The 25773-nt window shown below is 49.7% G+C and overlaps 1 protein-coding gene across 5 annotated transcripts in view; it reads right to left on the bottom strand.

Annotated features, from left to right (window-relative positions):
* Positions 1-12393: 12393 nt before the first annotated feature.
* Positions 12394-25773, bottom strand: part of Ncs1 (neuronal calcium sensor 1) — a 50171-nt gene continuing 36791 nt past the window's right edge. For 2 of the 5 annotated variants that reach the window (XM_085681381.2, XM_087899780.1), the window contains exons 5-8: positions 24804-24892; positions 23883-23960; positions 21029-21145; positions 12394-15568 (exon numbers count right to left, since the gene is read on the bottom strand). In XM_085681381.2, coding sequence (XP_085537507.1) covers positions 21047-21145; positions 23883-23960; positions 24804-24892 — 266 coding nt within the window. In that variant the 3' untranslated portion in view covers positions 12394-15568; positions 21029-21046. Of the gene's footprint in view, positions 15569-16268; positions 17678-20410; positions 20675-21028; positions 21146-23882; positions 23961-24803; positions 24893-25773 lie in introns of those variants that run through there. The other 3 variants (XR_014998908.2, XM_085681383.2, XM_085681382.2) reach the window with 3 other exon arrangements.

Genomic DNA, 25773 nt, shown 5'->3' on the forward strand with positions numbered 1-25773 from the left:
AGGACTGTTATCTAGGACAGTGATCTGTAAGTTTTCCCTTCAATAAATAACCCTTTTATTGTTTATAATTCTGAACTGGTGCGGGATTATTCTGTGACTTCTATCATCAGTTTCCCCTCATCTGCCACAAAGCTCCAGGGAAAAACCACACGAGGCTGAGCAGCATATCGTGGAGAAGGTGCAGGGTGTGCTCAGGAAGTGACTAACCTCCCTCTTCAAAGACTCCATGAAGGAACATGCGGATGAGTCTAAACGTGTGTTTGGGGGTACACAGGTGACAGCTAGAAGTTAGTCGTCACCTGTGAACTCCTATACGGAGAGCAGGGGCAGGCGAGGTGCGAATTCATGTGTACCCGCCTTGTGAGCGGCTGCCATTAACAGTCCAAAGACCCATAGATGTGCTGTGACTCAGCTCTCTGGCAACTGAGGCATCTTGTCCTTCAGCGGAGGTATCCTATCCTGGGTGTGACTGGTTCACACTGATGGAAGCTCAGTTGTCCCAGTAATTGACAAAAGTAAATAAATCATAAAAGGATTCAGAATGAGAGAACAAATATCAGTCATCTCTCACTGGCATTTCTAGGACATTCTACCCAACAATATCAGAACACACATCCTTTTTTATTGCATCAGAAACAGTCACCAGGATCATGCCAAATCTTAACAAATTTAAAGGAACTAAAATGCTCAGTATATATTTTCTGGCTACAAAGTAATCAAGCTAAAAATCATTAAGGAAAGCAAACACGTGGTATGAAATGACCAGGAATGCCCGTGAAGCAGCTCTCACAGGACAACTGCTCAGATAAAAAGAGAGAGCTTGGAGATGGAGAGATGGCTCGTTGGTCTTGCAGAGGCCCGGGGTTCAGTTTCCAGCACCCACACAGCCACTCACAGCTGCCTGAAATTCCAGCCTCAGGAGATCCAGACCCCCATGGCCTCCACAGGCACTGTGCTCATATGCCCATATCTACACAGAGATAGATACACTTAATCATAAAAATAAAGAAGGCCTCAAATCAATAAGCTAAGCTGCTACCTTACTAATAAGTGGGGAACAAGATGGATTTGTGTATTTGCTGCCAAGGTCAGCCATCTGAGGCCAGTCCCTGAGTCCTCTTCTTACCTGCACACACACACACACACACACACACACACACACACACACACAGAGAGAGAGAGAGACAGAGAGAGAGAGAGAGAGAGAGAGAAATGCACACTCTCACACATATACACATGCACACATACACACACACATGCATACACCACACATACACAAGCACACATGTATATACTGGTGCACACATGTGAACACACACCGTGGCATGTTCAGATGGCAGAACAAGAGCGACTCTACCTCAATAAAAGAAAAGAAAAGGAAAGAAAAGAAAAGAAAAGAAAAGAAAAGAAAAGAAAAGAAAGGAGACGTGCCTTTAATCCCAGCAGAGGCAGGAGGATCTCTGTGAACTTGAGGCCAGCCTGGTCTACAGAGTCAGTTCCAGGACACCCAGAGCCACACAAGAAATCCTGTCTCAAAAAAAGAAGAGAGAGAGAGAGAGAGAGAGAGAGAGAGAGAGAGAGAGAGAGAGAAATAAAGAAGAAAAGTTTGTATTTACTAGCTAGGCATAGTGGCGCACACCTTTAATCCCAGCACTTGGGAGGCAGAGGCAGGAGGATCTCTGTGTAGTAAAAAGGAGTGGCGGGCTGCATCCCGCCACCCGGCTCCCAGCTAGCTTTACCCAAAATAATTACACAGAAACTGTATTCGTTTAAACACTGCCTGGCCCATTACCTCCAGACTCTTATTGGCTAATTCTCACATATTGATTCAACCCATTTCTAATAATCTGTATCTCACCACGAGGTCGTGGCTTACTGGGAAAGATTCAGCATGTCTAACCTGGCAGCTTCATGGCGGGCAGCTCTCTGCCTCTGCCTAACTCTGCTTCTTTGTCCCAGCATTCTGTTCTGTCTACTTCGCCTATCTAAGCTACTGACCTATCAAAAGTCAAGACAGTTTCTTTATTAACCAATGAAAGTAACACATAGACAGATGACCCTCCTTCATCATCTCTGTGAGTTTGAGGCCAGCCTGTTCTGTAGAGTGAGTTCCAGGATAGCCAGGACTGTTTGTTATACAGAGAAACCCTATCTTGAAAAACAAAAGTAATTAAATAGTGGTGAGGAGGAGACGGGTGGGGTTGAGGGGGCTGAAGGTCTTCCTGGTGAGTGCTACCCTGAGAAGCTGCCCTGGCTGGTGAGATGGGGAGCCATGGCATACACTGTTTCGTCTCATTGCAGGCAGAGCATCAGCTTTTCATCCTTCTCCATCCCCTCCACCTTCCTCACCCTGGACCACACCAGCCCTGAACAAAGCAGGGGCTCCCCGGGGCTGCACGTGGCATCCAGCCACTGTCTCCCTTTTCCTCCTGAAAAGGAAGTAGAGGTAAAAGTAAGGTCGATTCTATTTTTTTCTTTTTTCCATTTTTATATGTATGTGTGTTTGCATGAGTGTGCATGCATGTGGTGACTAGAGGTTGACTGGGTCTCTATAACTGAAGCACAACTCTTATCTTAGTCCCTGAGGCAGGGACTCTCAGTCAAACACAGGACTAACAGATACATTTAGTCTCACTCGTCAGCCTGCTCTGGGAATCCTGTCTCCACGTTCCAGAGCTGGAAGTACAGGTGGCCAGCTTTTACATCCTGAGGATCTGAACTCAGGCCTTACATTTGTACATCAACTGCTTTAACCACTGCACAACCTCCCTAGTCGTGCGTGCACACACACACACACACACACACACACACACACACACACACACCATGATGCTCCTCAGCAAGCTCCCCAGACCACAGAAAGCAGATGAGAATATTCTTCTTTGGCATGCTTGAAATGTAGCTTTACGGGCACTGTGACCACCTGAGCATGGCAATAGGGATGTCCTTTGACCATTGGCTGCCTCTAGATAGTGTCCTCCTCTCCAGAGTTGTGCACTTGGACCTGGGTCTTCAGTGCAATCTCACCAGCTGGTGAACCAAAGTTGGGCCAAATCCAGGCACAGTGATCTTGGGTGGAGAGATCCTGGCAGTGGCAACCATGGAAATTTTGATGGTCAATTTGACAGGATTTTGTATCACCATGGAAACAAATCTCTGGCCATGTCTGTGAGGGATTTTTTTTAGACTAGATTAACTGACGTGGGAAGATTTGCCTAGATGTGGCATCATCCCGTGGGCTGGCATGCTTGACACAAGCTAGTCATCAGAGAGAATGGTGCCTCAATTAAGAAAATGTCTCTATAAGATCTGGCAGTTAAACATTTTAATTAGTCACTAGTAGAGGAGAGCCCAGACCATTGTGGGCAGTGCCATTTCTGGGCTGGTGGTCCTAGAATCTACAAGAAAGTGAGCTGAGCAAGCCATGATGAGCAAGACAGTAAACAGCACCCCTCCATGGCCTCTTATGTCAGCTCTTGCCTTTGGGTTCCAGTCCTGTTTTGAGTTCCTGTCTTGGCTTCTTTTGATAAAGGGTTGTGACATGGAAATAAAGCCCAATAAACCCTTCTCTCCCTGTGATTCTCTGTCACAGTGTCTCACCACAACAATAGAAACCTAAGACAGCAGAGTCCAAATAAGAAAGCAAGCTGAGCACTGGCATTCATGACTTCTTCCTGCTGTGGACACAGTCCAAGCAGCCGCCTCAAGCTCCCAATACCTCGGCTTCCTCTCCGCAGTGGGCTACACTCTGGCTGTGTGCTGAAACCAGTCCTCCTTTTCTCGCTTCTCTCAGGTATCTTGTCACAGCAACGGGGAAGTGACTGGTATGGGACCATGGTCAGTATTTTGTCAATTACATTTTAAATAAATGCTGATTGGACAGCAGCCAGGCAGGAAGTATAGGCAGGACAACCAGGCAGGAAGTAGAGGTGGGCTGATGAAAACAGGAGAATTCTGGGAGGAGGAAAGCTTGGTCGGGAGTCCTGATTCAGCCACAGAGCAAGCAAGATGTGACTGCCTTGCTGAATAAGGTACTGAGCCATGTGGCTAGCGCAGACAAAAATAATTGGATAATATAAGCTATAAAAGTTAATAAGAAGCCTGAGCTAATGAGCCAACCAGTTTATAACTAATGTAGACCTCTCTGTGATTTCTTTGGGTCTTAACAATTGCAGGAACCGGGCAGGACAGAAACCCCAACAGCAAATGGCACTCAATGTGGGGCCAGTGGTGTGGGACAATGCTCTGTATTCTGTCAATTATATTTTAAATAAACACTGATTGACCAGTAGCCAGGCAGGGAATAGAAGCAGGTCAATGAGAACAGGAGAATGTTAGGAAGAGGAAAGCCCATTCCTCTGCAGTCCTGGCCCAGCTACAGAAGAAGCAAGATGTGACTGCCCCACCAAATAAGGTACCAAACCATGTGGCTAAGACAGATAAGAATAATGGGCTAATATAAGTTATAAGAGTTAATAAGAAGTCAGAGCTAATGGGCCAATCAGTTTATAATTAATGTAGACCTCTGTGTGATTTCTTTGGAGCTTAACAATTGTGGGAACCAGGCAGGACAGAAACCTGAGACAACAAATGGTACCCACATGGACAACTGCATCCACATAAAGACTGAGGGCTTGGGAAGTAACAAAAAAGAATAGAGTTAAACACAGCTTATTGATATTAGCATTTTCACAGATGGGCTCTGCTTACTAGAGGCAAGCGATCTCATTTAAGAGAGGCTTTCTGACTCAGCTTTAGCTGTAAAACCTTGCAGCTCTTTTAAGAGGTCCTGCCACAAAACACTTAAATGGTGTTGATGAAAAGCTGACCTCATGCTTTTTGGTTTTCAGCCATAGCAGGGAAAAAACATGCCATTTTAAAATTCTGACTTTCTGGGCCATCCTGCCAGTGCAAACTCTGACTCTGTCAGGCAGGAGGTCTGACTATGGAGCATTTGAGTGTGGTTTGTGAGCACACTGCTGCAGCTTGCCTGCTGGCAGGGACCTTGAAATGCCAAAGAATTGTGGCAATAAACATGGGTACAGCCGGTACCTCTGCCATGAGGCTGGAATCTCAGAAAGCTAAGGAATGGGCTAGATCCAGTTGTCAAAGCCATGGCTTTAATTCTAGCCATATCGCTTAGCAAATTAAAAACTCACATGGTCAAATAAAGATATACAGTAAAGAAAGATTTAAAGATGAAGAAAACCTCTAAATGTTTTATAGTGTGTTAAAAATATATGCAGGCTTGGGGAAAAAAGGAAAAGGTTAAAGTCCTTAAAGAAAAAAAAGAGAGTAGTTGGGTGTGGTGGGACACACCTTTAATCCCAGCACTTGGGAGGCAAAGCCAGGTGGACATTTGTGAGTTCAAGGACAGCCTGGTCTACACAGGGAGTTCCAGGACAGCCAAAGATACACAGAGATTCTGTCTCAAAAATTAAAAGTAAAAATAAAAGAAATAGAGGTTAAAATAAAGCCATGTAAAGATGAAAGATACACAGAGTCTGGATACTGTATGTTATTATGCTCTCTTTGAATTGTTTGAATGCTGAGGAAGGAGCAACAGCTGCTAAAAATATTTGCTTATAAATACTGCTGAATTAATCCAAGATAGGTATTTTGAAAATACCTTGGCTTCAAAATTGAAGTGGTGTGGGACCATGCTCGGTATTCTGTCAATTATATTTTAAATAAACGCTGATTGGCCAATAGCCAGGCAGGAAGTGCAGGCGGGACAACCAGACAGGAAATAGAGGCGGGTCAATGAGAACAGGAGAATGTTAGGAAGAAGAAACCCATTTCTCTGCAGTCCTGGCCCAGCCATAGAAAAAGCAAGATGTGACTGCCCCGCCAAATAAGGTACCAAGCAATGTGGCTAACACAGATAAGAATAATGGACTATTATAAGTTATAAGAGTTAATAAGAAGCCTGAGCTAATGGGCAAATCAGTTTATAACTAATGTAGACCTCTGTGTGATTTCTTTGGGACTTAATGATTGAGGGAACCGGGCAGGACAGAAACCTGAGACAACAGGTGACTAATGAGACAGCATGTCCACCAGGCCTCCTTATGTCACCTTGCTGGGGCCACTGGACAACTGGTTGAGGCATGCACTTCTGCTACCCATGTCGCAAGTGAGGATGCTGAGGCTCCATTCTGCTCACATTTGCTGTTGCCCCACAGCTCACAGCTGTCCAGAGCAGGCCAGGACTGGATCCTAGAGAAGGAGGGTTGTAGAGGAAGTCTTGGAAGAGAAACTGTCGGAACCTGATTTACAGACAAAGGAACAAGTGTGACTTTGAGGGACCTCAACGCACACCAGGGGCACCAGAAGAGAATAGCTTCCCAGGCCCTGCCCTTCCCCTGGATTTCAGCCTCCATGGGCTGACCCGGTCCCTGCTGAAGTGTGGAGCTGGTCAGAAGCAGGAGGGCCAAAGTGGGTTTGTTCCAGCAGGTGACATTGTGCAAGGGTGAGGATTGAGGCTCGGATCCTAGAACCCATGTGAATGTTGAGTGGGCCCAACAAGCTGTCTGTCATTCTAGAAAGAGGAGCTTCAGAGTGAGCTGCTAGCCTAGGCTAGCCCTATCACTGAGGTCTGCGTTCAACTGAGAGACCCTGCCTCAAAGAATAAAGTAGAGGAGGGTGTTTGAGGAAGACTTCTGATATCAACCTTGGGCCTGCAATGCGCTCACACACATGGGCAGATACCACATGTACATACACATAAAAAGGGCCCCATGGGACTGGCAATAGGGCCTAGCCAGTAAAAGCACTTGCCACCAAGCCTAACAAGCGACGCTTCATCATCGGACCCACAAGGTAGAAAGAGAGAACCAACTTGGACCAGTTGTCCTTTGGCCTGCATGAAGGTGCTACCTCACAATCCCTCCCAATAAACAGATGCATAAAAACTTCTACAGGATCAGTGAGTCAGGTCATTGATATCTTCACCCAGCACAAGAGGTCCCAGCTTAAACATCAGCTTAGTTTTTGCAAGAGGACAACAGTGTTCCTTTACATGGGGACTCGGCCCCCAGTCTGGTAGAAAATTCCAGATTCTGGGAAGTGCCAGCTCCAGGTAACCCCAGGGAGAGGGACATCATGCCAGAGGTGATGAATCACAGTGGCTCACGGAGGCAACCAGGTCTGGTGGCCAGCAAGCCTGGCCACAAAGCCAGCTCTAGGGTCCATTAGCTGTGTGACCCCAGGAGAGCCACTGAACCTCTCTGAGATCAGTTGAGGATGGTGACCAGAGCATACAGGTGCAGGGGTAACAAAGCCGCGGGTGAGAAACAGCTGTGAGCTCAGAAGGTCACTGCGGCTGTGGCCACAATGGCCACCACACACCCTGCGCAAGGCCTCGGTTTCCTTCTGTTGGGTGGACTGTGCCGAGTGAGTCCTGGGTCCGATTCTGTTGGCAGCTCAGGTGTATCCAGAAGGGACCCTAGGACCATGCCTTCATCCTCATTCCTGTACCCTGGGGCTCCACTCCCAGACACGCCTACTCCTGCCCAGCCCCTCCCCTTACAGTGCCTCTAAGGCCTTTCTGCCTGTGATAGGGCCTTTGATACCCTGAGAATTCGGTGTCTCAATGCCCAGTGTTGACATCAGAACCCTCCTTCCTCCACATTGCCCCTTCCCCAGCAGCCCCCACCCTCCCCACTCACACTCCTACTTCTGATGTCCTACCAGACAAAGGATCCTTCCACAGCCCTCACTCCTACTGCCCAGCTCCAGCACACCTGCAGAGACCAAGGGCAAAGATGACTTGCCTGGAGTCTGGAAGCCCCTTGCTCCCTTAGCCAGCCCCTTCCCTGGGAGCAGAAGCCGCAATCTATAAAATGTGGGTGTAGTACTAGTCCCAGCCTCTAGAGGGTGTTTCTGCAAAGATTAAATAGCTATAGCAGAGAAGCTGGTGTATAGCAAGGGTCCAAGGTCAGAAGGCATGATCGTTCCCCTGTTGATTGTCAAAACGGGGAATTATAATGTGCGATGTCCTTCTGTGTATGTGTTGCTTTTATTGGTTGATGAATAAAACTGTTTCAACTAATGGCTTAGCAGAGTAAAGCCATGTGGGAAATCAGAACAGACATGAGAGAGAGTAGGCAGAGTCAGAGAGATGCCATGTAGCTGCTGAAGGAGAAAGGCACCAGCCCAGAACCTTTACCAGTAGCACAGCCTCGAGGCGATACATAGATGAAAAGAAATGGGTTAATATGAGATGTGAGAGCTAGTTAGGAATATGCCTAAGATATTAGCCAAACAGTGTTGTAATTAATATAGTTTCTGTGTGATTATTCGGATCAGGGTGACCAGGAACAAAAAAGCGGTCTCCATTTTCAGAATGACAGAGAGGAGCCATCCTACCAGGCTTCCTGAGACACACAGAGAGGAGGGACTCAGGGTTGTGGGCTAAGCGCAAGTGCCCAGAAGTGACCTCCTGCTCCTCGGCTTTCCTCACCTCTCCCCTTGGCATCCACCTCAGCACACCTGCGTCTGCTGATCCCATCCTTCCCTCTCCTCACCCATCTGGATCCTGAAATCCTTTAAGGCCAGACATGTCTGTTCTCCTCCAGAAATTCCTGCTGGAGGCTGCCAGTGACAGCTCCAACCTATCCTATGTGGGCCACTTCCCCCATCTGTGCTTGGGATTTCTAGCCTTTCAATAGATGTCAGACTTCTCAAACCAAGCTTCATGTGCATCAGAGGCCATGGTGGAGCCTGGCATTGCAGGTGTACATACCTGAACACCAGGGGACTATTGAAGGACACTGATTAGCTTCTGCCTGGAAACCATGGAGACGGAGACCATGTTTCGTTCAGGTGGTGTGGGAAGTCCTTTTTTTTTTTTTTTTTTTTTTTTTTGGTTAATGAATAAAGACGCTTCCTTGACCTGTGATAGGGCCCCTGACAAAGTCCTTCCTGGGCTGAAGTCAACTCCCGGGCCAGCCTGATGGACTCCAAGCTGATATCCCACCTAGTAAATCCCAAGACTCTCAGCAAAACAAGCAAAACAATGATAACCTCCGCAGGAATCCTATCTTGGGCTAGTTCTGGGTCCTAAAGCAGGCAGAGGGTACCAGGGGGGAAAGGGGAGGGGAAAGGATGGAGGGAGAGTGGGAAGACCGGAAACAGAACCATGACCTGAGACATCACACCGTGCAATTTTTTATTTAATCACTTCGGCGAATGGGAATTTAGCTGCAAACATTCGCGGGAGGAATGCGGTTGTTGAAATCGACTCGGGCTCAGTGAATTAGAGGCAACCTAAATCGGGATGGTGGCACAGGGAGAGACCCTGGACGGCGTAGTAAAGGCAGGTGTGGATCTCTCGTCCTAGTTAGACGCAGTCTTGGGCTGGTGTAGCAATGGGGCTGGGGACGTCATTCTAGAAAGCCTTGTTTTTGGCGTCTGTGGTACAGTCATTCCAAGGGGCCTGAGGTTAGTTTCTTTGCCCTCGCTTCATTGGCTAGAACTGAACCACGAGGCCCAAGGGATGCTGGGAAATGCAGTCCTTTGCTCCACACACTGTCCCGCTAAAAGGAAACCCAAGAAGCAACCAGAAGGTTCTGCTCTACAAACTCTCACTTTCCCAAGTTCAGGGGCGTTTAATGCCCTTTCCATACCCACTGACATGGCCAGAGACCCAGAGGCTGAGCGTCTCTACACCTGTGCTTTCTGGACGACGAGGCGGATGGATGACAGGCGCGGTGGGGGAGGGCTGGCAGGCTGCTGGTAGCTCGACCCTGGGAGATGGCAGGGCTGCAATGACCACAGCAGGGGTTCTCTTTACAAATCCACCCCCATCCCTACCTCCCGCATCACTCTGTCCTTTCCTGGCCATGCCAAGTGATGCCCCAGTATTTCAGGCATGACTTTCTTTCTTTTTTTTTTTTTTTTTTTTTTTTTTTTTTGCCTGCGGGTATGTCTGTGAGATCATCAGCCTCCTGAAACTGGAGTTACAGGTAGTTGTGAGCTGTCATGTGGGTGCTGGGAACTGAACCTGGGTCCCCTGGAAGAACATCCAGTGATCTTAACCGCTGAGCCAGCTCTCCGGCCCCCAAGGGTATGGCTTTTGTTATTATGTGAGTTTGTGATGTCCCAGCAGGCTGATTAAACATTGGTATTGGTCCTTGCCTGGTGATGTTGTTTTGGTATTTTGTGGAACTTTGGACATTTGGACAGTCTGGCTGGTAGATGTGGGTCCCTAAGCATGAGCCTTGAGGATTATATCCACTTCTGGTTTGACCTGAGGTCTCCACTCCCTGATCTGTGGAGGCGTGAGGCGGCCCTGCCTCACATTTCCACCACCATGCCCTCCTTGACATGATAGTCTAAAAATCTCTCTGAAATCATGCGTGTAAAGGTATGGTGGCCACAGTACACAGGTATGAGTTTGGGGTGGGGAATGCGGAAAATTCCATCTGGGCTAAGGCAGAGTGCTCACTCCCCTAGGAAGAAGGGAGAAATTTCAGGGGAAGTTGTCACTCACAGCAAGTCACCCACGACAGGTGGAGCCAGGGTGTGTCCACTAAGGTCAAGGCTTGCCTAGAGCAGAGCGAACTATCCAGTGCACTTAGCCCAGGGACTCTGAGCCATGGTCCCCCAAGACTGCCTGGACAAGATCCCAGCTTCTTTCTGCCAGCCGACAGCCCCCACAGCAAACCCACCAGACACAGTGCCAGCTGCCCTTGCAGAGACTATTATGTGTAATTATCCTGTGTATGTATGTGTGGTGTATGATGTGTGCATACAAATGTGAGGTGTACACACCCATGACCACACATGCAGAGGCCAGGAGGACATCTTCGTCTTTGTCACTCTCTACTTTATTGCCATGAGGCGAGCTCTCTTGCTGACCCAGAGGCTGGCTGGCCAGCAAGCTCCCAGAATTCATCTGTCTATTCCCCAATGCTGGGGTTACAGGCCTGCCCAGCTTATTACCTGGTGCTGTTTCTAACCCAGGTCACTGTGCTTGCTAACTGACACAGCTCCCCAGCTCCATTTATTTTTGATGCGTTCATGGATGCAATACTGTGTGGGTATATAAATGGTCTCCAGCCTCCACCTAGGGAAGTTCCCAGGACTGAAACACACCGTGGTAAGCAGCTCTCTAGAGCACAGGCCATCGGTCTCCTATTATTAAATCCTAGCCCACAGACCTTGCCCATTAACACAAGAAAGGGGTAGGATGACTATGAACACCCTACCAACTCCCCTCACCTTTCTCCCTCTCTCCGCTGCCACCACTGACACTGCCAAGGGTCTCTGAGAAAGGTAGGTCTGGGCCAAGTCCTGAGAAGACCACATTCTTAGTAAGTAGCCACGTTATGCTGACCGGGCTAGGAGCCACACTTTGAGAAGCTCTGGCCGGGTAATATCCTACAGGGTGTCCTGTTGGGCCATAGGGAAAAGTGTGCCTTTGCATCATGGGATACCAGCTGCCAAGGACCTGGTTGGTTGTAGGCTATGAGGAGAAGCTGCATCTGGACAGGGTGGAGAATAGTCCTGCTGGGGAGGAGATGCCCTGCTTAGCCCACATAGGTGTTGACATCTGACACTGAGACCTGCAGGCCTCAGCTGAATGTTTTCACACATTCGTGACCCCTAGGCAACCCCCACAAATGGGACACACGGTGGGGGGGGATGCCGCAGGGTGAACTGCTGTGGCCAGCTCAGCTGCTGCCCCCTGGTCCACACACAGCACCATCAACTCAGCTCTTTGCCTTGCGTGGGTTTTCCCTTGGGGTCCCTGGACAGACCACACCTAAAGAGAGAGCCAGGCTATCCTGGGAGGAAGAAATCTAAAGCAGACGGAAACAGACAAAGCACCAGGCCCACACAGGGAGGCAGGGAGGTCCAGGAAGCGTGTTTAATTGGCCAGACACAGACAACATACAGCGGGAACAGGGAGGAGGCCTGGACATGCAACAAAGCACATCGCCCCTGGCCCGTACCACCAGGCGAGGGCCTCCCTTTCTCCCCGCAAGACAAAGACAGGACGGCACCCCAAAATGACTCTGAGGGTGCTGGGAACACAAGCAGGGAAGGATGCAAACACCACAACCAGAACATCACCTTTCTCGGATTTGGTTTGTAAGTTACCCAAAGTCCTTCAGGAGCTACTGGACCCGCTCCAGCCTGTTCCCCCCTGCAAGGGCCTCTAGCTGTTTGGCTATAGCCCTCACTATAACCCTGCAAGGTGGCTGACCTCCTTCTGAGGCCTGGAGAACCAGATCCGATGAGTACTATAACTCCTCCAAAGTCCCAGAGGAATCTGGAGACTGCGTTTGTCCAGGGATGAAGTGGCGAAGGGTGCTAAGTGTTGCCCCCACCCTAGGAAGCAAACAAAACCTGAACCTGTGCCAAGACAGAAGATTGGACCAACTGTTTATTCAACAAAAGCCTTTTATTCATTCAAAAATTAACCATTGGGTTTATTCTGCAGATAGTTTTAAAAAATTAAAGTTGGGAGGGCAAAACTTCCCACTGTGCCCTTATGCCAACTACCTTGCCAGTCCCAGATGACCTTGCAGAGCAGTGGGGCAGGTGGGAGACATGCTGCCATATTTGTGCGGCTGGGGGTCCCGGGCCTCTTGAACCACAGACTCCTTGGCCTTCCCACCTCTAGCCTCCAACTTCACCACTTGCTGGACCCCTGCAGCCCCCAGGTGCCACTGTAGCTCATCACCACCAGGGGGCGCCCGTGTAATCCTTGGCTCGTGTAAATTCGGAAATAGACTGAGAGGAATCACAGCGGCTTTCTGCTTGGCCAAGCAGTGGGGGCTTTCTCAGGAGAGATGCCAGCAATCCCCAGGCACCCTACACTCCACCATCCCCTAGAAAAGACACTGTCCCTGAAAGCCCAAATGCACCTTCATAGGAAATCAACTGTCAAACTGCAGAGCATTTAAAGAAAGAGATGTCAATGCCGTATACACTTGCCTTGTTATTTTAAACTTGGCTAGATATCACAAAGTCGTGATGCTCTCCGAAGTCACTGTCAACACAAAGGGGGGAGCAAACGCTTGGAAGAAGAGGGGGGGCACAGCATCCCTGGAGTCTGCAGAGGGGCCAGGGACCTGGCCTCACAGGCTGGACCACACCCCTAAAGAAAGCAGCATCAGATGGGGTGGGACTCAGCGGAAATGAACTGGGGAGAGGCCCTCAGGCTTCTCAGAAGAGGCCCAGCCTCAGATTCTGGGTGTGCTGTGTGCCACAGCTAACGGCTGGTGAAAAGGGACAGAAGGCAGTCAGCACATATCCTCGCGTGAAAATGGTGTCCGGCATCCTGCCAGGAAGAAGGCAGCCCAGAGCTGTCTCAGCATCCGAGGCTTGGACCCAAGGTCAGAAACCGTGAAGACGAAAAGCCACACTGGAGGCGGCAAACTAAAAAAGCTAAGATGCTGAGAGGAAGCCTGGACCCAGCCACTCGGTGAAAACCCACGCTTAGCCCTTGACGGTCCTCAGCTAGGAACCCATTGCGTCTTGATGGCATCAAACATGCTACTGACAGAGAGGGTGACTGAGGCTCCAGAGACCAGAGAGAGAGTCCACTCTCAACCTCTCAACCCACGTCACCCCATTTACTCCCTGTCCTAGAGGCCCTGTCACTCGCCAGGCAGGAAGTTGACCCAAAGAAGCCTCAAAGAAAATTGCCTTTGCAACTGAAGCCCCTGGGGTCTGGAGGACTGTCAGTGGGGGCAGCGAGAGTGAAGGTTCTGCCCATGGAGAGGGTGCACTTGTGGGCTGGCTAAGCATTCCCACCCACAGGAATGTAGAGGCAGGACAAAGCCACCTCTTGGTGGAGGACATCCATCCTCCTGCTGACAGCTTCTCACCCAGAGCAAGGAAGAGTGTGGTCTCCCAGAAGAACAGTGGAGATTACAGGAGGATCGGAGCAGAACAAAATCAAGGGGCCCATTTCCCCCTCTCGATGGTGGCCACAGAGGCCACACAAACTAGAAGCAAGAATTATGGGCCCACTCCTGCCTCTTAGCAATTGGGAGGCTGTGTCTCATCTGAGAAAGTTGCCCAGGGTGAGGATGAGCCCCCACAGGAGCCCAAGAGCCTAGAGAACACTAAAGAGGGGCTGAGGGGGGTGCCATCAGACACTCAGAGCCTGGCGAACACAACCACAGAACAGTGTCACAGAGGTAGGACCCCAAGCTCCAGGCTGAGAATCGGACAATGTCAGCAAGAACAACCAGCAGGCCCCCAGCCCTGCTGACGGACAAGGCAACATCAGACTCCTTGCTTCTGATCCATGGCTGCCAGTGTTCCTGGGGACAGTAAGGAGCCATCGTTGACTCTGGACTCAGTCCTGGAGAAGCAGAGCCTCCCTCAGCAGCGTGGCCTGGTCCTGTCCTCTCTCGCTTCTCAGACTCCGAGCAGGGAAGAAGCCATGTATCCTGCTTCGAGAGGCAGACAGAGGCAGGAAAGACGGAATTCACAGGCCACGCACACCCCTAGCATCAAGGAGGCGGTGGCATCATCCCCTCTGCCAGCGGTTGGCAGAGAAGCCCACTTCACACTCTCCACACCGTGTGCCCAATGCCTTCTCCCAGTTCCCACTCCCGGGACAAGGTTCTCCATTTTCTCTCTCCTGGGAACATCAAAGCAAGAGTTGCAAAATTTAAAAAAAAAAAAAAAAAAGTCCTGTTTGTCCTTGAAAAAAGTGTTCCGGACTCCGAGGAGAGCAGAGGAGAGGGGTGGGGAATGCAGGGCAGAAGCTGGGAGAACAGTACATTAGCCGTTTAGGAACGCCCACCTTCCCCTCTCCAAACATGGAGCACAGTATCTGAAAACAAAAAAGAGGAAAAGATTTTTGGCTTCTTGGCCACTGCAGGCCACCATCCTCCCAAGGAGGCGGGCAGGTGGGTGAGGGTGTGCACATGTAAACGGAGGCCCAGCATTCTGGGATTTTCAGACACACAAGGTAGCAGCAATAGTTAACAACCAATAAATAAAAGGGATCGATTATATATGAGTATATATATAAAAAAAAAAACCTCACTTTCCCCACAGAACATACAATACTGTTATCACATGAGCCACCATCACTAACCACCTGGCCTGCCAGTGACCTCACTGCTAAGGGCTGGGCTGAGAGCCCTCACCAGGCAGCGCTGGCCCCTGGCCACCACTACAGAGGGCCAGACAGAGACCGAGTTCTCTGAGACCCAGAGGGTCAGGATCTCCTAGAACAGAAGGTAGTTTGTTTGTTTCCTTTAACAAAGTCCTTTTGAAATAAAAAAAAGGAAGCACACACGCAGGAGAGCAGGAGGGATGGAACGGCCGCCGGAGGGAGGCAGCTGCGGCCTTAGTTTTGCGGAGGGCTCGAGCCTTTTCCGTTTCGGTTCGTCGCTGTTTTGGACAAGCGGAAGTTGTTGACAATTGGAACCAGTGGCTTCAGGCGGCAGGTGGATGCAGGGCAGGGGGAAGAGAATCGAGCCTGGAGGCTCAAGGGCGCCGTGTGTCGATGAGGAAGGCTGGGTGGGCACGGGGGTGGTGTCAGGCTGCGGTGGCCTCATGGCACAGGAGGAGGCGAGTGGTTCCCACACATCTGCAAGACACAGCAAGTCCCTTTGACTAACTAAATGTGGTGGTAACAAGAAACCCAGCCCCTCTGTGGTAACCCACTTTGTGGGAGACCTCTGAATGTGCCACAACGAAAATTAATTCAAAATCAAGTGTCCCGAGTCTGGGGTGTTTCTGATGACATCCACCCACGTGGGGTCAGAGCACACGGCCGTGAAGGGTTATCACGCCACACAACACCAATGCTGCCTGAAACAGCTTCGGTTAGAGACATGTGTATTATAAATTGTAGCACTTTGTTTTTGTTTACTGTATCTACAAACTTTTCTGTTCTTAAATTGTATCCTGTTAGAACATAGAAGGGCAGTTAATGCTATTAAGTGCTGTGTCATCTATCCTCTCCAGCCCCTTGGACATTGGATGTGAAAACTTTTTTGAAATTTGAATTTCAGCATGGAGAAGGGAGGAGCGCATGGAACTTGACCTCTAGCTGAGGAGCTGGGCTGCTGGGAGGTGTGGAATCTCCTCAGTCACTAATGAGTCACCTAGTAAATAGTCCTACACCTATGCTACGGGAGCAATCCTAACTAAATTCAGTGGGCCATTAAAAACAAACAAACAAAAGCCAAGCACAAGCCAGAGACACAGCTCAGCAGTTCAGGGTACTTGTTCTCGCAGAGGACCTGGGTTCGTTTCTCAGCACCCACGTGGAAGTTCACAACTACCTGTAGCTTCAGTTTCATGGGATCCAGTGTCATCTCTGGCCTCCACGGGCACCAGGCATGCACATGGTGCACATACATACATGCAGACAGAACACATAAATAAGAAGTGCTGTAACAAACATTAAAAGACTTGTTGAGAAGAGGGGCTCCCAAGTGAGTGGGAAAGCCCAAGAGAGGGGTGTGGGAGCACAGCCAGAATACATCTTAAATACAGGCTTGAAACTGTCAAGGGATAACTTCTTACTATTTATTATGTATACAGTGTCCTGCCTGCATATATGCCTACGGGCCAGCAGAGGGCACCAAATCTCATTATAGATGTTCGTGAGCCACCTTGTGGTTGTCTGGAATTGAGTTCAGGACCTCTGGAAGATCAGTCAGTGCTCTTAACCCCTGAACCATCTCTATAGCCAGATAATTTTTTTAAATGTTAAGTTGTTTCCGTTGCTGACCTGAATTTTTTGTCTGTTTTTGTTTTTCGAGACAGGGTTTCTCTGTGTAGCCCTTGCTGTCCTGGAACTCGCTCTATAGAGCAGATTTGCCTAGAACTCACAGAGATCCGCCTGCCTCTGCCTCCTGAGAAATGGGATTAAAGGCGTGCGCCACCACTGCCCAGCCTCTGGATTTTATTAAGAAGAACACTATTACATGAATTTTGGCCTAGGATTAGAAGAGAATGCCCAATAATTTCTGGGTCGGCTCCACACCTATTCCTGCTGTTTTGTGCTAAGTGCTTATGTGAGGCTGTGTTCTCAGGAGAGCCCTGAAGACAGGTGAAGACCTTCCATATCCTGTGGTATCAAATCTTCAGCCACAATTTAAATCTTTCTATAAAAATAGATAATATCTATTACATTCAAATGCAAACCTACTTTTTGTCTTTAATGATAAAAGTATATGTGTAACAAAAACTGCTTTTAAAATAAATTTTTTATATAATTTATTTAACTTTATTTTATGTGCGTTGGTGTGAAGGTGTCAGATGCCCTGGAACTGGAGTTATAGGCAGTTGTGAGCTGCCACGTGGGTGCTGGGAATTCTTCCCCTGGAAGAAGCAGTCAGTCAGTGCTCTTAACTGCTGAGCCATCTCTCCAGCCCCTAAAATAGGTTTCTTTATAATTCATATACGTATATACCAAGAGTTGTGTCAAAGTTTCTCAGTCAAAAGAGGGGCCGGCGCTCTGGGCTGGAAGTCCTGAAAAGCAGCTCGGCCACACAAGTCTTCATAATTATCCCTAAGAAATAAATAGGATGCTCACACAGTACTGTCCTTACAGTGAGGACCAACCTGAGAGTCCAACAACAGGGGACTGCCCGGATAAACAGGATAAAATAGTTTACAACCTTTAACGTCCACTGTAAGATGAAGCCACTAAGGATCCACGGCTCAGAGCCACAGCCTCTTCAGCCTGTGAGAACAACCAATATACACTCAAAGGAAAATACAGTGTCATCCAGGGCCTGGCGACGACGGAGCTCTTGTGTCCGGACAGTGGAGACAGAAACGGTGCAAACAGCGCCTGGCCTATAGCCGAGGTCAGCGATGCACTCGCCAGTGTATTTTAAAATGGCCTTGATTTACGGCCCCACCAGGCTACGGGCACAACTTGATGAGAACCTGGGGTAACCTAACTCCGTGTCCCCGGGCCAGGCTCACTCACATCTTTTTGGTTCCAGAATAGGCTATTCCTTGTCCCCTTTGAGCTGAGAGCTGTGCCTTTTATGTCAACGTCACAGAGATACATACCCAGGGCTGAGGACGTGGCCCAGAGCGGAACGCCTCGGCTACACGGTAAGACCGCGTCTCAACAAAGGAACAAACGTTTTGGAATAAGCTGTGACACACGCTATGACGTGGATGGATCTGGGGAGCATGCTAAAGGAGCAAAGCCAGACTCAAAAGGCCACCTCAGAATAGGCAGAGCCAAAGAGACAGAAAGCAGCCTGGATGGCAGGGCTGGGGCAATGCTGGGTGTGGAGCCTGACTCCAGGGAATGCCAGTCTGTTAGAACCAGGAGGAGGTGGCAGTTGCATAACACTATGAATATACTAAATACCACCGAACTGTGTGCATGTGCGTGAGTGCCTGTGTGTGTCTGTGTGTGTGTGTGTGCGTGCACGGGTGTGTGTATGGATATACTAAACACCACCGAATTGTGTGCTTGTGCATATGTGTGTGTGCGCATCTGTGCGAGTATGCATGTGTGTCTTTATGCACACTTCTTTGTGATTAAAACCAAAGTCTCTCATGCCCCATACTATTAAGTCGCCAGCTCTATATTTCTGATGTCAAGACCAGGTCTGTTGTTCGATTGTTCCGGCAGGCCTTAAACCCGAGAGACCCCTGCCTCAAACAGCTGTGATGACAGGGATGGCAGGGCCCAACGGGGGAACAACAGGCCTATGCCACCTGGCTGGACTGTCCACTTTAAAATGGTTGCTTTTGTACTAAGTGAGTTCCTCTCATGTATTCTCTTATTAAAAGCACATGGGGTCCTGTCTTCAAGCCCACAGAACCCTCTCTGGAACCAGCCAGCTTCCCAACCATGTTAATGTGGCAAATAGGGCCCTGGAGGTGTCCTGTTGTGGAAACGTCTCTGCCCAGAGGGCTCCTGATCTATAAGGACCGGAGACCCTTATCCAGGCCAATTCGGTTTTCTCTCTTAGCATGAAAACCAGCAGAGAGGAAGCATTCAGTGGTGTCCCTAGAAGGAAGTCCCCACAGGGAGTGTACTGGCTAGTTTGATGTCAACCTGACACAAGCCAGTGTCATCAGAGAAGAAAAGGGAGCCTCAGTTGAGAAAAAGTCTCCATGAGATCAGGCTGTAGGCAAGCCTGTAGGGCATTTTTGTAATTAGAGATTGATTTTTGTGCTAGTGTTGATGGTATCATGGTGAGAGGTGCCACTCGTAGGCTGGTGGTCCTGGGTTCCATAGGAAAGCAGGCTGAGCAAGCCATGAGGAGCCGTAAGCAGCACCCTCACGGCCTCTGCATCAGCTCCTGTCTCCAGGTCCCTGTGGTCCTTCAGTGATGAACAGTGAGAGGGATTTGTAAATCAATAAACCCTTTCCTCCCCAAGTTGGTCATGGTGTTTCATCATGGTATAGTCACCCTGACTAAGACAGTGGGGTGCCTAGGACAGCCACGATACAGTGGTCAGGAATAAAGCAAGGAGAAGTGTGGGCAGGGTCATCATGGGGTCTCGGCCATCCTTCCTGACTGCCTCTGTGATCAGCAAACCTTTCTGACTTGTACTGTTATTCCTGTCAAAGCAAGCCCTGCCCATCTTTTGTTAACATGACCTTTGTTGTTGCTTTGAAACATGATCTTATACTGTTGCCCAGGTTGGCCTGAAACTATGTAGCCTGGGCTGGCCCGAAACAAACTCATGGCTAATCCTTGTCCCTCAGACTCCTGAAGGCTGAGACTGCAGGTGTGAGACTACACACCCACCAGGAAGTCCTGACTGAAATGGAGCTCCCAAGAAATGATGGAGACAGCATTGCACCTGCTGCTAAGCAGCTGGAAATCTAAAGCTCATTGATACATTTAGATTCTGAAATTCATAATGATGGATATTTAAAAGTCACTGGTTACCTTTAAGGGATGTCAGGAAAAAAATGAACTCAGGGCTTGAGAGATGGCTCATTTGGTAAAGTCCCTGTCAAGCAAGACCAAGGATCTGGGTTTGGTCCCCAACACCAGGTCAAAGATCTGAGGTTGGCAGCGGGGAACTGGAGACAAACAGATGCCAGGGGCTCGGTGTCCAGTCTAGCCTAATAGACATGCTGCAGGTTCAGCGGGAATGTGGAGCTCAGTAGAGGGAGACACCCAATGCACAGAAACTTGCAGGATGCGCAAACCGACTCATTTTGGAAAGCGAGAAAGAAAAAGACACAAGCACGTGGCTTTGCTTTGCTGTTAAAATCTGGTCACCAAGGTCAGCAAATCATAGTCAGAGCCAACCTCACAGAAGTGTGGGACTCGTCCCAGTGGGCTCAGAGCAGGGAAGGTGGCAGAAGCACACAGCAGGTTGTTCCCTAACTTCCACACGCGTGCCATGGCACAAACAAACAAAAGTGTGACTTTAAAAAAATTAATGATTCCGGCCACTGTGACTATGTCTAGGTCAGATGGGAAAGTTTTGGAAGTAAACTTAATTTATTACATTTATTTTTAATGAAGTTTTTTTTAAACATCTAATACCTTGTCAATACAAAAGCATTTATGTGCAAAGTAGTATTAATAGAAGGGCTAATGGATGTCTCCGTGGCTCAGAGCACTGCATGTTCTGCCAGGGACCCAAGTTCAGTTCCTGGCATCCATACCCAGCGGCTCACAGAGGCTTCTTGCTCCAGCTCCAGTAGATCTGATGCCTTCTTCTGGCCTCTGCTGGTATAAGCACCCTGTGTGCGCATGTACACACACACACACACACACACACACACACACACACACACACACACACAAATAAATCTTTTCTTTAGGTAATATTAATGGAACCTTTAAAGAGTTAAAGGACGGGCGAATCATTCTGCCTTCCCACAGCCCCCTTCCCCTGACGGCCTACAGTGTCTTCAATCTAGGAAACCTTATTTTCAAACTAACCAGAGGCTGGATTTGGGTTGATAAAAACAAGAAAACACAGGGCCGTGGCTGACATAAAGGCCCTGCCCCCTGGCTTCGAGCACCCTGGAAACACACAGAATTAGCTGGCTGTGCTGTGGATGGGGTGAAACCTCAGGACCCATTCGGCTTACCCCAGCTCTGGGCCTGGACTATACCAGCCCATCGTAGAGGGACAGCGCCTGCACAATGGAGGGGTCGGCCTTGGAGCCTTCCTGGAACTCCTGAAGTGTCAGCTTCCCATCGGCGTTCTGCAAGAAGAGAGGCGGCTGAAAATGGCAGTCTGCCTTCCTGGACAGGAGTCTCAGGCCCACCCCTGGCTGGTCTCAGAGTCTAATGGCGTCCTCAGAGGAGGTGAGAAGGCAGCATTAGACAGACCTGGCACTCTCGACACACCTCGCTCAGCCTCTGGTTCCCCATCTGGGGACCAGGGAAAGCACAGTGACAGATCTGGGGCGCACACCACACGAGTCAATTTACAGACACCTGCAGCTCTGGGTTTCCATCAGTCAAAGCGACTCTACTGGCTCAAATCCCACTCCGTACTTTTATTACCATTAATTCTCCATAATAAACTGGACTCAGTGCCGCAGCCTAGAATCTCAGCTACTTGGGAAGCTGAGGCAGGAGGCTCAGGACTTCAAATCCTGAGCTATACAGGGAGTTCACGGCCACGTTAGGCAATTTACAGACCCTGAAACAAGGGTGGCAGGGTGCTTGTGAGTGCTTGTAGAAATCCTGTCTCAATGTTGCGCTGTGTTGTTTGTTTTACTCGCTTATCCAGAGTGACTTTTTTGTTTTGGTTTGGTTTGGTTTTGGTTTTTCGAGACAAGGTTTCTTCGTGTAGCCCTGGCTGTCCTGGAACTCCCTCTATAGACCAAGCTGGCCTCAAACTCACAGAGATCTGCCTGCCTCTGCCTCCCGAGTGCTGGAATTAAAGGTGTGTGCCACTACTGACCAGCTCAATCAAAAAAAAAAAATCCAGCACCAGGGTAAAGGTTTGCCATACAAGCATGAGGACCTGAGTTTGATCCTCAGCACCCATGTCAAAATGCCAGGCAGGTGTGGTGGCACAGAGTTGTAACCTCGGGGGAGGGAGAAACAGGACGAGCTCTGGGCTCACTGGCCACTCAGCCTCACTACATCCGTGAGACCCAAGCCCAGTGAGACACCCTGGTGGGCCAGCTTCTGGGAAGGGAAACCATACATGTACACAAGTGTGCACGCAAGCACAGATGCATACCATGTACATGAAAGGGGGTCAATCCTAAGGGTTGGTGATCCATGCTTTCCTGGGGTCTCTTTTGAAAGGACATTTAAGTCACCCCTGGAGCAAACCACACCAAGTCCCAGGAGTCCCTAGAAGGAGTCTCACGAGAACTTAGGCCTCAAGTACCACTCGCGGCAATACCAGCAGTAGGGAAGGCAACACCAGGCATTACCCACCCTGGCAAGACCGATCTTGTGATGGCCGAGAGCCTCAACCTGTGATGGTCAGTACCCCCAAGCCCTCAAATCTTCAGGGTCACCCTACAAAGGAGAAGTGTACCTGTCTCCTGTGGTCTGGTAAGGGAAGTGGCCTAAGGTCACCATCCCAGCACGCCCGTGTAAATCCATGGTCTATGATGTTTCCAAACCCAGAGGATGCATGCCTCCAGCAGGGCAGGGGATGCGTGGTCTTAGCAAAAAGCAGTGCCAGTGAGGGCGGGGGGGGGGGGGGGGGGGTCCTGCTACAGGAGGGCTGCAACTGCCTCTGCACTCCTTCTGAAAACTGTCTGGGGTGAGCAGGAGCCCAGCTGCACCCCTCCCATGTGCTAATCTCCCTTCGTAATTAAGAGCTCAGACCTCTCAAGGGCAAGCCTGGTGCTATCAGCAGGCGGCAGGAAGCCTGGGGACTTTTATTCTCATGGAGGCTAGAGAGGCTGTTTCTTCACCCCACGGTGTCAAATTTCCATGTAAATCAAAGTTATTTTCGCTTGGGGGAAAAAATAAAACGCTGCTTCTGGTTGGGGTACAGCTCAAGCAGAGCACAGGCTCTGTACTTGCACAAGGCCCTGGGGTGACCCTCAGCATCACCAGGAAAACAGAGGAAAGGCATCATAGAGTCGGAGGAACCATGGAGGTTCTGCAGAAAAGAGAAAGAGGGTCTGGGGAGATGGCCTGGTGAGTAAAGTGTTAACTGTGCAAGCGTGAGGACCACAGAAAAGCCAGGCAAGGTGGCACATGCCAGGAAGATCCCTGGGCTCACAGGCCAGCTAGTCTAGCAGAATCGTTAAGAACTAGGTTCAGAGAAAGACTCTGTCTCAGAAAATGAGGTGAAGAGCAAAGAAGACACTTGCTGTCATCCTCCAGCCTCCACACACACACACATATGCCCTGGAGCACACACATGCACAGGACAGAGACATACACACAAGAGAAAGCGATTTCTCCACCCAGGGTCAAGCTAAAACGCAGCAGGTCTGTGAACACAGGGGAGGGCCTGGAGGGGTGTCCTTCTCATTCCCCAGAACCTAAGATGACCACCCACCTTGACACACAGCTGCTGCCTGTATCCCAGCTCTGACTTAGGTGATGGGCATGGCCACTGTGTTTGTGCAGTGCTAGGGATCGAACCCAGGTCCTTGTGCATGGTAAGCAAGCCCTCTGTCACAGAGCTACACCCCAGAGTTACATCACAGATTCCCTTTAAATCGTGCCTCAAAAGCCGCAACTCAAAATAATCTGTTTCCTTTTTGCTGTAAGGGTCATAGTTTTGTGATGGGGCCGTGATTGTGAGAAGTCTGGCTTCTGCAGAACATCAAAGGGTTCTAGGATAGAATAATGAAGGCTGAGGACACTGCTTAATTACAAGGAACCTTCCCCGGGAAACTCACTGAAAAGTCTGCTTGACCGCCAGCCATGAGCCAGGCTGGCTGGCCTGAGCCGGTCTCCCAAGGATTGGTGGCTAAGTCCAGCCAGGCCCAAGGTCCCTAAGCCCCACCTCACCTTGTCCATCATGGCGAAGATCCGGTCCACCCTCTTCTCTGGCGTGTTCTCTTCTTCTGGGAGCTCCACAGTGTTCCCCTGTCGAGGTTGGTGAACACAAGGCTGGGCCAGTGTGTAGCTAAGCTAAGCCTTGGCCAGGCCACCAGGGCACTAGGCTAGCACTTTTACCTTTGAGCTCATAACTAAACCCTTGCCTTGACACCTGGGCTGGTACCCATGGGGACCACCTCTCTCTCCCATTCTCCAGCCCTGTCACGTCTCAAAGGAACATCTCAGTCACCTGGCTCTACTGTTGGACAATGCTCTCATACACTGTAAAGATGTGTCACTTGTACTGATTTAATAAAACGGTGACTGGCGAGTAGCCAGGCAGGAAGTATAAGTGGGGATACCAGATTAGGAGAATTCTGGGAAGAGGAAAAGCAGAGACGCAGTCACCAGCCAGACAAACGGGAAGCAAGATGAGAATGCCTCGTGAGAAAAGGTATTAAGCCACGTGGCTAAACACAGATAAGAATTATGGGTTAATTTAAGTTATAAGAGCTAGTTAGTAATAAGCCTGAGCAACAGGCCAACGGGTTTATAATTAATATAAGCTCTGCGTGTTTATTTGGGAACGGCTGTGGGAGCAGGTAGGACAGAAACTTCGTCTACATGGCTCCACCACCCACCTAGTCCCTGCTTGACCCCCAGGTAGCTATTCAACCAGCAGTACTTGATTGGCCTGTATTGTCCAGAAACAGGAAAGTGACTCTGGGTTTCCCCTGGGTCCTGTAGGTCACAAGTGACCTTTCCGCCACCCCTACCCTCCTGAGACTCACCCTCTGATGGCCCCCCTACCCTCCTGAGACTCACCATCTGATGGCCCCCTACCCTCTGAGAATCACCCTCTGATGGCCCCATTGCCCCTCTGAGACTCACCACCATCTGGTAAATGGCATCCACTATGTCCAGCATCTCATTTCTGGTGATGTAGCCATCGTTATCCAAGTCATAGAGCTTGAAGGCCCCTGTGATCAACCATACAGTTGGGGTCACCCTGGCCCAGGGCCAGCAACTTCTCCCCTCCCCCTCTCTGTGACTCTGTGACTCAATACAAAGCCTGAAGTCAGACAGTCCCGCCAGACATCAGGCCCAGGTATATTTATATGAGGGTACATTCCCAAACCAATGTAGCCAGAGTTATTAAATAAATACAGATTCAGGGGTTAGATGCAGTAGCTCATGTCTCTAATCTGAGTATTCAGAAGTGGAGGCAGGAGGATCTTGAGTTCAAAAACATCCTGGGCTACATAGTGAGTCCTGGACCAGCCTGGGCTATGTAGTGAGAACTTGAAAACACAAGGCTTGGGGCTGTAGCTCAATGGCAGGGCATTTGCCTAGTGTGGGCAAGGTCCTGGGTTCAGTCTCTGGTGCGGCAAAAATAATAACAATGATTTTTTTTAAATATGCAGGTATTGATCTACAGGGACTGAGGCGATGGCTGGAGGGGTCTGTGTGAGGAAGTGCAGTCCCCAGAGCGGGACAAGTTGGGAGTCCCTGGAGGAGACAGCCAGGTCATGAGACCAACATGGTAATAGAGACTCCCAAATCCCTGACACTGTGGCTCTGCCTCCCCGCGCCTGACCTCTCATCTTCAGGCCGCCCTTCCCACAGTGGGCAAAGGAGGAAATAAAACAAGGATGGGTGTGCAGGACGGCAGTGTCCTCTTCTGTTTATAAACACACAGAAGCCACTATGGAAACAGAAGCCCTCACCAACCAGGGCATTCTGCCCAGCTGTCCCCCTTCTAGAAAATTCCCCTGCTTCCAGCCTGTGTCAGCCAAGGGCCACCCTTGCCTCAGTGGCCTCCCTGTCCTTCTGCTGCAGCCTCTACACGAAGTTCTAGCCT

This window comes from Myodes glareolus, chromosome 21, assembly GCF_982192425.1.
Source record: "Myodes glareolus chromosome 21, mMyoGla1.1, whole genome shotgun sequence".
Taxonomy (NCBI): Eukaryota; Metazoa; Chordata; class Mammalia; order Rodentia; family Cricetidae; genus Myodes; species Myodes glareolus.